Source organism: Pempheris klunzingeri, chromosome 15 (assembly GCF_042242105.1).
Source record: "Pempheris klunzingeri isolate RE-2024b chromosome 15, fPemKlu1.hap1, whole genome shotgun sequence".
NCBI classification, from domain to species: domain Eukaryota; kingdom Metazoa; phylum Chordata; class Actinopteri; order Acropomatiformes; family Pempheridae; genus Pempheris; species Pempheris klunzingeri.
Window position 1 is genome coordinate 19,604,347 of NC_092026.1, and position 13,993 is coordinate 19,618,339.

The following is a 13,993-nucleotide window of genomic DNA, read 5'->3' on the forward strand; positions in this document are numbered from 1 at the left end:
AAATCTGAGCAGTGAAAAGGCACCAGAATAAAACTGTATTGATCTATATCGCTGACAGCACATTCTTTTCATTCAAATGTAAAAATGAGAAAGCAAAGGATGTTGAGAGGCTTTTGTGGAGCCGCAGAAAGTCCCACTGACCTCTTTGGAATCCAGCAGAGAGCTGCGAGGGACCTTCCCCCACTCGTCATCATCAGGGACCAGTTTGTCATCCAGCAGTCTGAAGATACAGTTGGTCTCCACAATGGCATTCTCAAACTGCTCATCCTCCTCCGGTGGGCCTGCCGCTGTGGCACAGTTAGACAATATCAGTGTCAATATCAGCGTGAGTGTCTGCATGCATCCAAAAACACAACGAAGAAACAATCATCCATAAAGGACAACTAAACCTGGGGCCCTATTTTTACATATTTTAGGTTCAACATCACTGGTAGGTAAACTGGAATTGGTCCAGTAGATCACCTCAAAGCTGTTTCTGGTTAAACAAAAAGGATCTTACAGGTCTGTCCCTGGTCCATAATGTTGTCAGACCCTTCGAATAACAATCTGAGCCTGTCAGTGGCAAAAACAAACATTTTTAGTGGACCTACTCTGGCACAATTGCCCCAAAGGATTACACTGCACAGTCCGTTCTTGGCTGCTGACGGAGGTGAACAACTGGACCAATTCCAAATGTTTTTGTACCTACCCGTCACTAAAATATGGCCCAGGGTTAAAAATACCAGAGTTAACCTTTAACAAGGTAGCTGTATACTTGCTGCAATCCAAACAGCGACAGCAACAACCTAATTGTTAGATATTAGTATAGTATATTAGTATGGGCTTGTGCCTTACATTGGTAAGCAGTCTGTCCTCCTAAGATAGTCCAGAACTGCTGGGTATCTGGCCCCTGTGGGTTGACCCCCTCCTCAATGGTCTGCACCTGATTCGCCCTGCAGCCCATGTCCTTCTTCGTCTGGATGAAGGTGGCCAAATCTGCTGCCTACAAGCAAGAAACAAACATCTGTGGATGATGTGTGAGCACTGAGTGTCTCATGTTCTCATGTTTTATTTTGATGTGATCAACAAGGAAATTGGACTTTTCTTGATTAATCCAGCGATGGTAAACTGACCTCTTTAATGTACAGATTTTTTACACAAATTCTGAGAAAACACACAACTTAACAACTTAAGAAACGGGAGACAAAGCAAGGTAACTGTGAAGAGAGCTGGCTGAATCATGTTGGGGGTTCTGTGCATAAAATCATAATAAAATGAGTAAACAGCACTGAACCAGGAGGTGGAGTAGAAAAACAAGTGTTTATTACAAAGTGTCTAGACAGATCTCCTTTGGGGAAATGGAAGAGCTGTAGACTCTGAAAGCATGTGTTTGATGAGGAGCACAGATGGGTATATGTGCCACTGTGTGTTTGAGTTTCTGTGTGTGTGTGTGTGTGTGTGTGTGTGTGTGTGTGCAGGGAATGGAGAGGCAGAAGCATCAATGAATCATCTTTGTTCAAAAGCCAATATTACGACTTTGTGCTGGACGTCCAAGCTAAGACTCGAGTCGAAGGCTCCAGTCTGTAATAATACAGGTGCAGTGCTCACCTTGGCCTTCTCTATGACGTTTGAGAACTCTCCTATCCAGACAAAGCAGTGCTCTGGGGTGACCATCAGGAAACAGTCGCCGCTGTTCAGTGATGACGCTCTCGGCTCCACTAATCTGGTCTGAACGTGACGACGACCTGGAAAGAATAAAGTTATTAATCTGCTGAGGAATCTGCTTCCTTTATAGCATTTAATAAACTTGATGTGTCAAAAAGACAACAAATTAAGTAGTTCAACATTTTGAGAATACTACACCGCTTTACTTTCTGAGTTAGATTAGACGATCCACTAAATCTGCTAACCAGCACCTCTAAAGTTCACTAATTCACACATTATTTCTTTTGTGTTTAATGTTTAACAATAACAAAATTTTAAAAACAACAATTTGCTATTTTATGGGAGGTTATGTGCTGGTTGGGAGTTCCCTGGCAAGTGCTCCCAGGATTCATTTAACGCCCATTATCAGTCTAAACCCTGAAAGTAAAATAAAGTGGCAGGGAATATGGTGGCAGGCTTCAAGCAAGCAAAAGCAATCACACAATACGGCTTTGCGCAGCCAAAAAAGGTTTCTACCTTTGACCTGCATCAGCATGACATTCTTGTACGGCACGGCGCTGTTGTTGGACATCTGCTCTGAGATGTTAACGCTGCGCAGACTCACGCTGCTAAAGTTTTCTTTACTGGCCAGACCTGCCAGAGCAGCATCAGAGTACTCTGAGGTTTTATTCACTGGAATGAGAAAGAGAACACATTTTATGAAAGTATAGACCTACCGGGAGTAGAAAAATAACATAAATGCTTCATTAAACTTAAAAGAAACTACATCCCTGCTGTAAACACTGCTGCAGAAGTGGGTCATATGAGGCTGCTTTCCAATTAGTGCTGTTTACCCACTAAACAAGGCGATTGATGTAATTTTGTAGGCTGTAAACCATTTTCCACAGGGATTTTTGATTTTTGAGAACAAACACACACATACATTAACATGTGCTGCCATTCTTACACTGAGTCTTCTCAGCCTTCATCCTCTTGCTCTCCAGCTGTGCCACATTCAATCTCTGCTCGGTGTACTCCTGTCTGATGTCCTCTCTGGCTGCCAGCATCTTCAGAGGGTTTCTGGACGACTGGACATTCCTGGATGGACGCACGGAGCGCTTATGCTGCACCATGGCCGAAGTTAACCTGGAAACAGAGAACAGAATGTGTACAGTATGAGCATATGTGCAGGTGGTGTATGAGGTATGTGAGTTATGTGCAGCCTTAAACCTCCGCCAACATTTGCAACGTACTTGGGGCCCTGAGAACCAAAGATGGTGTCAAAATCCTCATTGATCTCGATCCTGGTGGGCATGCGTGGAAATTCAGCAACGCGTCTGTAGAACTTGGAGAAGATTTCATCATCCAGCTTCATCACCTCCTTCACTGCCTTCTCAGTAACCGTTATGGTGGTTTCCTGCAGACCTGCCACTGAGCAACAGAGGAAAACAAAAAAAAAACTACAATAGGCCCTTACACAACAATAAAATGTGAAGTTAAGGTGTAATTAAGGACAGCTATGTGCTAAGTTAACTCCACCGAAGGTGACGATGAAACAAAATATTGTTAAATATTAATATCACTTAACAAGCCTGAAAGCAGTAAAGAAATACATACCTTTGCTATTCAGACGCCCTAAGAAGCTCTCCAACTTGTCTAGTTTCTTATCCGATTCCACGTTTGCTCTGGCCTCAATTTCTGTAAATGAAATAATTAAATCTCAGTAATGGTGGCATAAAAGACTAAATCCTCTGCCTGTGATTTCTTTAGCGTAGGTGGCAGTGATAGACAAATCTGTCTCACCCTCTTGTGGTTTGCTGACGGCAGGCATGCTGCTCTTGAGTTTGGTGGAGACCGGTGACAGGATGGGACTGATAACTGAGGAGGAGGCTGCCAGACCTGTGGACACACAGACAAAATATCTGACACAGTGGAAAGATAAAGAGAGATAACCTGCTGTCTGTGCCAGTATATTTCAATGATTATGATTGTTTAAATGTAACAATATGTGGTTCAATTCACTGTGATGTTATAATGAGTTTACCATCAAAACACAGAAGAATTTGTTTAAATGTTCTGCATATATTAAGCTCTCAGATTGATGTCTCCTTTGAACTTGCAGGGAGCAGCTTCACACATTAGCAGCAGCCAACTTGCCACTGTTATTGGATTCACGATTATCTGTATGAAAAACAAGTCGCTCAAAGGCTGACGAGCTTATTAATACTGCTGGACACATTAATCGAGTTAGACTAAGACCTAGGAGGGGGCTAGGCAGTATGCACAGGATAAAAATAAATAAATTACTTCCATGGTTGGAGCACATTAAAAACTGATTAGCCTTTCTGTTTTCATTGCTTTTTATTGGTTGGTGTTTTCAGCGTGATTCTAATGTTTTTCTTTGCCTATATAAGGCACTTTGAATCACCTGTGTGTCTGAAATGTGCTGTCTTGACTTGCCTAAATGGTCAAAAAACAATCAGAATTTTCAAATGGTATACCAGGTTTGTGCACAGACCTTTCTTGACCATACGTGCAGCCACCGTGTACTGGGTGGAGTCGTTGGCTGCTCCTTTGCCCTTTGTCTTCCAGGCATCCTCACGAATGGAAATCATCTGTTTTCTCTCTTCAATGGTCATCTGAGCATCGATCTCCTCTCCCATCTTCTGCAAGAACAAGAGGAAACCGGACAAATTATCAAATTATGAAAAGATTATTAAGTTAAAGTGCCATGTCTCACATGCAAAGCAATAAACTCTGCACAGTGTGGCTGACGCTCAGCTTCGGTTTCAGGGTATTTTCAGTCATGTTGGACTTAAATGTTGGAGTTTAAGAGCTATATTAAAACTTAAAACTTGACCTTGGAGCCAAACTAAAGAACTTCTACTAGATCTACTATCCAAGAGTAAAATATCTACATCACCTCTCACTCAGCTTCACTATAACTTCATGTGACTCCACACTTTCGTCTGGAGCAATTATTCACGTAGCGACAGTCTCAAACCGAGCAGATATAAAAAGATTTGATGCACTCAACCGTGTTAGGTGCATGTCCTTTCTAGGCTGTATAATCTAATTTATTCCACGCTCAGAGTGATGGCTATGCCCTGAGTTGTACTCATGCAGTCAGAACCAAATAAAACTCAGCAGCACCCGATGCACCCTTCACACCAGTAGCTGCACACCAAGCAAAAAAGATAAGAGTCCAGTACATGCAGCGCATTCGAGCGTGCCAGGTGCATGTCCTTACCTGACTATGATGGTCAATATACTGACACTTTTGGCCAAGGGAGATAGGAGGAGAGAAGGTGGAAGAGAAGACAGGCTCCTGAGGATGCAGAGGAGGATGGAGTGAAAGAAAGGAAAGAAGAGAGGGAAATGGAAGGAGAAACGACAAGCATGCAGATGAAGGAAGATGAGGGAGGGACGGAAAAGAGAGAGGGCCAGAAACTGGGAATGCAACATGACTGTTGTTAAAGGTCTCGCTGTTCTTCCACTCCCAGACCTGATCTAAAAGCTCTGTAGACAACAATGCTTTGTGTAAAAATCTAAAGCTTTATGATAACTTATACTTAAAAAACGTTTTTGGAACACACACGCACAAGGTAAATAGCAATTTGTTATTTTTGATAAACTACAAAAGCCTCTCAGCAGTAAGAATGAGTGCCTGCGAATTAAAAGACCATGCATCCCCATTAAAGCCTACTAAATATAATGTAATGTTGTACTGTTAGAAACAAAGCAGCCAACTGCAAAAGCCATTTTTCCTCTGGTACTTTGTAAATTGAGACAGGCGCAGTTTGTCACAGGCACAGATATTAGATTACCAGAGCAGTGAAAACAACAGCTTAAAGCTTAAAGGTGCATTAAGGAATAGTTGGTCTTAAAATGTAATGTCATCTATACATATAATCAAGTGGTTTCCAACCTTTTCTGCTTGCAGCTCTTTCAAACAAAGGTCTAATTTTATAACCAAGGAAATAATGACTCACATTCTTTAATGTGAATAAAAACTCTAAAAATATAAACATTTCAAAAATATCAACATATTATGAAGCAACAAAATGTGATTTTTGTGATCAATGGTATTTCATATACAAGGTTCTTACACCTTACACCAAATGAAAGCACTTTTCATGCTTTTTCACAGTGCATTTTCAAGCTTTTCCAGCAGCACCTTCCAGCTGTGGTAAATATGATATAATGAAATCAATAAGACTCTCTGACTTATGTTATGTATTTTTCTAAAAAGAAACCTATTCGTTCAGATAGTGATTTATTATAGTAATGCAATTAGAACTGCAAGCATTTTCAAACACTTTATTCAAAGTTCAAGTGCTTTTCGAAACTTGAAAACACCACATTAAAACTTTCAACAGCACCTGTACGAACCCTGAATCTAGCAATGATTCTCTGAATTAGCAGGAGGCCTCTGTCTTTCTCTGTCTACGTATTTTCTGACATTTTATTTTTTTACTTAAAAGCCAAAGAAATAATGTAAAAACAGCAACAGTATGCTTGAAAATATTTCTATATTCTGATGTATTCACTCTCTATGTTTCTGTTTCTGTAAAAATGTATAGCCTTTACAGAAAAATTACCTTTTTACCAAAAAACTATGGATGCTGCTGACCCTGGTCACTAATAAAACCCCATTAATGTTATTTTGACTGTGAAAGTTCAATGTCAGGAGAAAATATAATCTATATCACTGGACAAAACAAAGGCAAAACAAATTGATCTGCATTAAACTTTGGTCAGACAAGTTGACTTTGAAGTCAATTGATTACTTAATGCTCCTTTAAGACAGAATCAACAAAGAGCTGTAGAAAGCTTAGAAAAGTTCCAGCGCCAGCAAACTTTCCAACTACCGTCCCACCATTGCAGCCGGATTACACACCGCGAGTAAAGAGCACCACAAAGGCCTGTGGACTCAGCAGAAGCAATCACACAAAGCTGTGATTGGACAGTGCCAGAGCCACACAAAGCTGATTGGTTTAGGGCTGGTGTGCGGCTGTAATCAACGGGTCTTACCCACAGCTGCTCAGACACAGACACAGCGGAGTAGTCTTGAACAACCACTCCTTCCTCCTGAGGGGTTAAACACAGGGGAAGTTCTCGGTCAGAGGGAGGGGGGGCGATTGGGGGAGTTGGGGGGAGCACCATTGTTGCTCTAATGGGTTTAGGGGTGAGACTGCATGGAGGATTACCATCCAGGGTTTAAGCAGGCAGTTTCACCCAGCAGAATACTAATGTGAAGTAGATGAGCTGCAGGAAAAAGTGTAAATCCTGAAATTAGATGTCCTTTGAGCTTAAATTTTATTCTAGCTGCTGTTTAAACCAATGGAGTTGCATAAAAATACATATAAGAGATTCTTGTACCATTTCGTTCTGTCTACTAAGCTTTCAAGTCATTATTGAAACTTAGCCTGAAGCTTACTCAAATCTGATTTTGTGAAAAAGGAGAATCTATTCCCTAAACCACAGACTGTTAATTCTACAGGCAGACTGTCCCATATGCTTCCTAGTTAGCAGTCAATAGGGGCTGAATGATTGCACTGATTTGGACCACTGGGCTCAAACAACAGATGGACTAAAAGGAGGAAATGAAAGGAGCACTTAGCTACAAGAGCAGAGACAGGAGCTGGCATGGTAACCATGAAGGATGGGTGGGGGGGGGTGAAATATGGCACTTGTTTTTACTCTGGTTACTTTGTTAAAGCTGTTAAACCACTAAACCCAGAGGTGTAACATTTTTGAGTAAAAATAGCAAAAATATTAACATAAGCTCTCACTAAGATAACACATTAGCAGGTCAACAGTACAATCTGAAAAGAAGAAAATTAATTTCAAACTGGGTCAATTTTTCACTTTTCTGGTAAAATATAACCAGCTTTACCATGGCGTGCATTAGAGCAGACAGTACAAGCTAATAACTCTTCAAGATTCCACGTGTTGAATATGTTATAACTGTTATTTATGATACCACAGATGTGTGCCAACATCTTAATGTTTCTGAACCATGTGTATTGTGCATATGACAGTGTGATCTTCTGGTTATTGTAGGTGTGAATATGATTTGAGTTGTTCATTATTAACCCCCGGTGTGCAGATCAGACTGACCTTCTGCTGGCAGGTCTGCTCCGCCTCCCATAGCTGCGCCTGCTGCTCGGTGGACGCCACCTTAACCACTTCCTGTTTCTTGTTGATCCTGTTCCTCCAGTCTTCCTCACCACTCTTCTTCAGCAGTGCCACTCTGACATAAAAGAATACATAAAGCTTTTTTAAGAGCTGCAGGCAAGTAAGCTAACCTGACATGATGAAAAACAGGCGTTTAACCAACCTGATTTATACATTATATTCTTCATCATCATCGTTGTGTCTAAATAACTAAACTAAGCCAAAAATTATGTTTTTCAAACCTTAAGGCTACTTAAAGGGGTAAAAGTGGGGGAGCTGGATTTGAAGAGGTTTACATTCTGCACAACTGTACAATACTTTACAACAACTCTACAATTACAGGTGGAAGTCTGTGGAAAATGTTTCTCTCAGCCATGTAACTGTATCATAGAGCTATTTGACCATGTACGACCATGTACATCTTGACCTCAGCCAAGACCAGACAGAAGAAAAAACATTAGCAAACAAAGCCAATAATAAGCCTTGTAAGCTGCTTTCACACATTAAAAAAGAAACTGATCAAGGACGGAGCTAAGTAGTGCTCAAATTTAGTTTAATATCTTATTTTTAAGTCGTAAGATACAAAAGGAACAGGCAGAGTAATAATATAAAGTTAAAGTAGTTTAGTAGTGAGTTTTAATCATGTGCTGCAAATAGTATTTTAGTGTAATGGGTTTGGACCTCTTGAATTGATTTGTCCCTATAATATAGTGTATGCAGGACTAGATGTCTTCAACGTGATCATGGGAGTTAATTCAAGGCTCTGACAGTTATTGTGATGTGATCAAAAAAATAATCAAACAAAGGGAATAGAAACGGTTCCATTATTTCCATAAAAGTCATTAGAAAAAAAATCCTTCAAGGGTGAAAATCCAGGTCAGAGATTTCTGCTCTACAGCCAGCAAACGGGACTGTTTAAAAATGCCTATAAAGCGCTGATAAGGGATGGCTGAGGGGGGAAAGAAAGTATGTCATCATCTCCGCAGCTTGAGTGTGGACAGGGCAGAAATGAGGGCATTGGGAGGAATCTGCTAAACCTCAGAGGACTTCTCCAGTCCACACAGCTCTCGGCTGGCTGGGAGGAGAATCACAGTGTTGCTAAAAATGAATCTCTCTCACCTCCAAAGATGTAATAGGGTGGAACAAACCTAAATACTGCAACGAAGGGCAGACAGCAACTTCTGCCTGATTCTGTCAAAAACTGCAAATTTAGTTATTAAATTCAGTATCTGGTGTGATTTTTTTGCTGACATCTCAGTTTTTCTTTGCAAAGGGTCAAGCTCTGGATTTTGTGGAATCAAGGTTGATTTTGCACCATTATTCTATTGACAATGTTGCTGTAGACCAGTAAGAGGAGGGGGTGGGGACAATTGTGAAATGTAATTACTCTCTCCATCCCATTAATATGCCCAGTTTATCTGCTTGTTCACAAATAATGTAAATTTTGCTTTATGCATTGTCTCCCTTTGTATTTATCCTCCCAACACTCAGAGGAAGCTGAGAGGGCGATATCAATTTTGCTGCTGAGTGCAGGACATTTGATGAGGGGTTTGCTACCCTGCATAGAGTTGACCTACTGTCCCGCTGTTAAAAATCAGTATATTGTTGTTGGAGACATGACAGGAAGTGGGGGGAGTAGTTAGAGCATTTACTGTAAAAATAGCCAATGACTTATAACTCTTATCATTATTATTCAAACTTTTTGTCAAATCATCCCATTTCTTCATGACATCATTGTATTCGTATAAAAAGACAATAAATACATGTAAATTCAAAAAATAGTGGCAACACTTTCAAACACCTGCAATCTATCACTCTCAAACCCTAAACTGCCTCTCACCTCTCCTTGATGGACATCTGTTTGGAGGACATGTCGTCAGACAGTCGGTCTCCAGACTCTGTGGGGGACAGCAGATCTCCAGAATGGACACTGTGCCTGCTGAAGTCCTCACTGTGGTCCAGGGGCAGGGACTGGGACTTGATCAGCGCCTGGGGGAAGGACTGGGGTTTGGGTGGTGTCTGTGGAGGCAGCTGGGGCTTGGGCTGAGGCTGGGGGGCTGGCTGGGTGTAAGGCTTAGGGACAGGCTGGATGAATCCCTGAGGTTTGGGCTGGGTTTGTGGGGAGTGAGTGAAAGGTTTGGGATACGTTGGTGGAGGCTGGGGGGGCTGGGAATACGGCTGGGGCTGGATGTCAGACGCAGGTTTGGGTTGGGTTGGAGGAGGCAGCAGTGTGAAGGATTTAGGAAGCGTTTGAGGAGGCTGGACGTTGGTCTGCTGCTGGCTGCTTGAAACGTGAGACACTGCCCTTGATGACACTTTTGCTATAAGTGGCCTCAGTGGTGCAGGATGACCAGGCAAGTCTGAAAGAAAAGTTCAAAGTATATCTTCATGTAGTTACAACATCAACTTTCATCAGATCAACTTTCATTGGTCTTACTCGTTTACGCCTTAAAAGAGATGTGACATCAACAACATTACTCGTACTTTCCTTTTTTAATGTTTACAACCAGCCAGAAGGTGTTAAACTTATTTTTTTTATTCAGTTAAGCAACAAATAATAATTTGTTTATAACCATGTTTTGAAATAAAACTCAATATAGCTAAATCGAAAACTAAATGTGGTGTGCATGACACTAGGGCTGGCTATTTTCGTGAGTTGTTATAGTTATAGTTGTATAAGATTTTAACAGTTTTGCACACTCTCACACACCTTAAAGTTAGAGGGGTACTATTGACTGCAATAGTAAGAATTTGCTACGACAAATTTTAAACATGCAAGTTATTCCAACAAAACTGAGAGGAAAGTCAAAGAATGTCAATCAAGAACTGTTCTGAGTACTGAGTATTTTATGCCTTTAATCACTGGCAGGATTAGAAGTGGGGACATTGTGGTTCATGGTCAGTGTTTTAACCCCTAAACTACAGGGGTTGCCCCAAGAATGTGAGAGCTGAATGCAGTAGAGCTATTATTTTCTGTTACATCCATTGATTACCATAAATTGCATGTGTAATCAGTACTTATCGCTGAAATATATGCATGCATACTGTGTTTGTGTGTTTGTCTGTATTAATTACACTGTGTGGACAAAATCTCACGCAGTCACATTGTAGGAAGTCAACTCCCATTTGGGGGAAAATCTCTACATCTCTCTTTGGCTTAAGATTTGTCTTTTGTTGAGGTCAGGGTAAGAGTTGTTGGGCATGTAGCGGTAAGTCCCCAGGGAATTAGTCTAAGTCAATGCAAGTCCTTCTAGCCACATGATATAGCTATAGTATAATAGACTACACTTTAGTGAGGACCTACCCATGCAGAACTAAACATGAGTACAGCCTGCAGACAAGGCTTCCATTGTGTCCTTCATGTCCTCTACCTGCTTCATGTAAGTGCCGCCCAATTGTTCTGCACTCACTCACTGAGTGCTTTCATCTGTCTATGTGCTGTTGGTGTGCATGCATGGGAAAAGACCACCCCTGGACACAGTCTGCATTAGCACATAAAAACAGGTCAGGCCCATTATACTGTAGCATGTGCACGGCCAACCCACAGGCGTAATTTGGTGCGAGGGGACCACAGCCCCTTTATAGGTCGTGACAGTGAGCACACACAGTTCGATTTAAAAATCCCTGACGTCTGTTAACTGACAAACAGCATGTCAGGAAAGGGCTTTCTCTTTCTAGACAAAGGGAGCCACGAGGCAAATGCATGGAAAAATATGCTAATTAGATTCAGCCTTAGACGTCTGTCTCTTCTTCACACACACTCTCGCTCTCTGTATCAGCCAAATCAAACACTCCCAGCTGGGACAAGTGTGTGTGTAGCCGGCATTAAGCAATCATGCGTGGGAGCACGCTGCATAAGACAATGAGGGTAATGAGAACAGCTCCTTCCATAGACATTGCTTCCTCTTTTTTTGTCACTCCCTTTCTCTTTTCTTTATGTCCATTCCACTGTCATTCATCTTGTCACATTCCTCCGTCAGCCCTCAGCTATTCATATCTCTTTATTATTCTTTGCCCCACTCCTCTCCATCTCTTTTCCGTGTAAGTAATAGGAGCAGTCTCCTACCTGAGATGCCCGCCTGGGTCCTGCTGCTGTGCCTTTCCTGCTCCTGTGTGGAGGAGCTGTGAGCTCCCTCTCTCAGGTAGCCTCCTCTTCCTCTTCCTCCTCCCTCTGCTCTCTCCCTACCCTCCTGGGAGTCTCTGTCTGCGGCTCTCCAGCTGGGCAGAGGCTCTGACTCGCCCCTCCACAAAGAGGGCTCGACAGAGGGTTGAGGCTGGGGATGCTGCTGCCTGCCGTCCCTGTCCCTATCGGGGGCGTGCTGCTGTCCTTTAATGCTGCCGTCTTGGATCTCTTCTCTGGCTCCTCCCTGCTGTCTCCCCCCAACCTCCTCCTCCTGACGGTCTCTCCAGCCCTCCTCCCCCTGCTGCCTGTGACCAGCAGTGGACGTGGGAGCAAGTGGAGCCCTCACTCTCTCTCGGCTCTCAGGGAAGAGAGGGGAGGAGTTGAGCTCAGGCTCAGGGTGGCCTGGCTCCCCACTCTGGGTCATGGAGAAATACCTCAACGCCCTCTCCTGGTGGCTGCTTGTGTTGCTGGAGGCCTGTTGTTGGGCAGGGATGTAAGGGACAGCGGTGGACTTCCCTGGGCGGAGACCGTCATCATCAGCAATGCCGCTGCTGCCTGGTGTGATGGTTACTGTGGTAACGGAGGCTTGGGAGGTGACTGCTGCCACGGAGCGGACCAGGGAGGCTGACAGGGGCTCCAGTTTGATCTCACCTCCATTTCTGAGCTGCAGGAACAGCAGGAATCATGTCAGACAGTCGGGATGGATAGAATAGCAACAGGAGAGCAGAAGGAACTGATATAGAGAAAGGATGGATTAAATGTGGCTGAGGCAGAGAAGTTAGTGACTGATAGAGGTATGGTGTGTGGATGTGACAGAGGGCATGTATGATGTGAGATGGATCGATGGAAGAATGAAGTGGGAGAGGAGAGGCAGAAAAAAAAGCATAGAGGACAGCAGTGATCAAGCAAATTTGAAAAATTTGAGTAGTTAAAGGTTTGCTTATGAAGCTGGAGCTGTATAGCAAGTCTGCCATTCACAAAATGGCAGCAGGGAGCACAGACCTAACCCTCCCTTATAGCAGTTGTTATCTGACACTTGCAAGCATTAGTAAATAATCTTAACATCGGACAGCATTCATCTTGTCTGGATCTCGTCCAGTAACTTTTCCTCTATTTTATTTGTGTTCATATCAGCTTGTTGTCAAACTTACCATTTGATGTGTATAGTGAAGGGTCTGTATATTTCAACCTTGTGCCATAAATGTGGTCATTGTGACTACCGATAATGTGACTACAAAAACGACATAAATGATGATGTTATCTCCAAGAAAAGGAAAGAAATCAGTAACTTCTTTATGATGGCCAAGTGGATTGATGTATTCATTGTCCATTTATCTCAGCTAGAGGGCTCAAATAACTTCAGGAAATTATATTGCTTACCTGTAATACAGCCGCAAAGGCCAAAAAAAACCACAATGCATCTATATTAGTGTATGATATATTGAAATACAACCCATCTCTTCTTACAATAGCTCCAGGAGGGCTGATTTTGGTTGCAATGCAAGATCTTGTATTGACCCTCACACCTTTCTGCACACAGTCAATATCAAGGGCAGATCCATACCCATTATCTATCTGCAAACGTATTTCCCAGATAAGCATTTTTTTGCTAGTTTATTCAGGTTGGCAGGATGCCTGAGTAAACTAGCATGCGCCATTTGCAGCCAAATAATCCCATGCTTGTTATGCAATGGGCAAGCATGTCACAAGAGCTGCTTACATTCACAAACAAGCAAAGGCACCCTAAACTTTAAAATCGATTCATCATGACAAAGCAGCATCTACCACTTAGGCAAAATACTTCAAACTTAAAAATACACACTGTATTGCATTTATAGACATGATTAGGCTCAGCTATTGTAAGCAGACAATATTATTCACTAGCAGGGCCTATCAGATCAGTCACTAGCAGGATCATTTGATGCAACCAATTGGAAGCTCAGTACAGGCAGCAGTGGTCTTACATGGTCTCCCTGATTGGCCTCTAAGTCACCATTACACACGTCAGAGGTTTCCAGCAGGTCAGCTTCCTGTGTGGACACCAGTGATTGACTATAATTCACTGTT

At 42.4% G+C, this 13,993-nt stretch overlaps 1 protein-coding gene across 5 annotated transcripts in view; it reads right to left on the reverse strand.

The window, feature by feature from the left end:
• Positions 1–13,993, reverse strand: part of svilb (supervillin b) — a 48,684-nt gene that overhangs the window by 10,125 nt on the left and 24,566 nt on the right. For 4 of the 5 annotated variants that reach the window (XM_070844329.1, XM_070844328.1, XM_070844326.1 and 1 more), the window contains exons 14-28: positions 13,891–13,956; positions 11,870–12,590; positions 9,644–10,163; positions 7,747–7,879; positions 6,658–6,714; positions 4,874–4,951; positions 4,142–4,289; positions 3,427–3,522; positions 3,241–3,321; positions 2,877–3,054; positions 2,591–2,769; positions 2,161–2,316; positions 1,588–1,724; positions 835–982; positions 142–287 (exon numbers count right to left, since the gene is read on the reverse strand). In XM_070844329.1, the coding sequence (XP_070700430.1) occupies positions 142–287; positions 835–982; positions 1,588–1,724; positions 2,161–2,316; positions 2,591–2,769; positions 2,877–3,054; positions 3,241–3,321; positions 3,427–3,522; positions 4,142–4,289; positions 4,874–4,951; positions 6,658–6,714; positions 7,747–7,879; positions 9,644–10,163; positions 11,870–12,590; positions 13,891–13,956 (2,844 nt within the window). The remainder of the gene's footprint in view (positions 1–141; positions 288–834; positions 983–1,587; positions 1,725–2,160; positions 2,317–2,590; positions 2,770–2,876; positions 3,055–3,240; positions 3,322–3,426; positions 3,523–4,141; positions 4,290–4,873; positions 4,952–6,657; positions 6,715–7,746; positions 7,880–9,643; positions 10,164–11,869; positions 12,591–13,890; positions 13,957–13,993) is intronic. The other variant, XM_070844327.1, reaches the window with a different exon arrangement.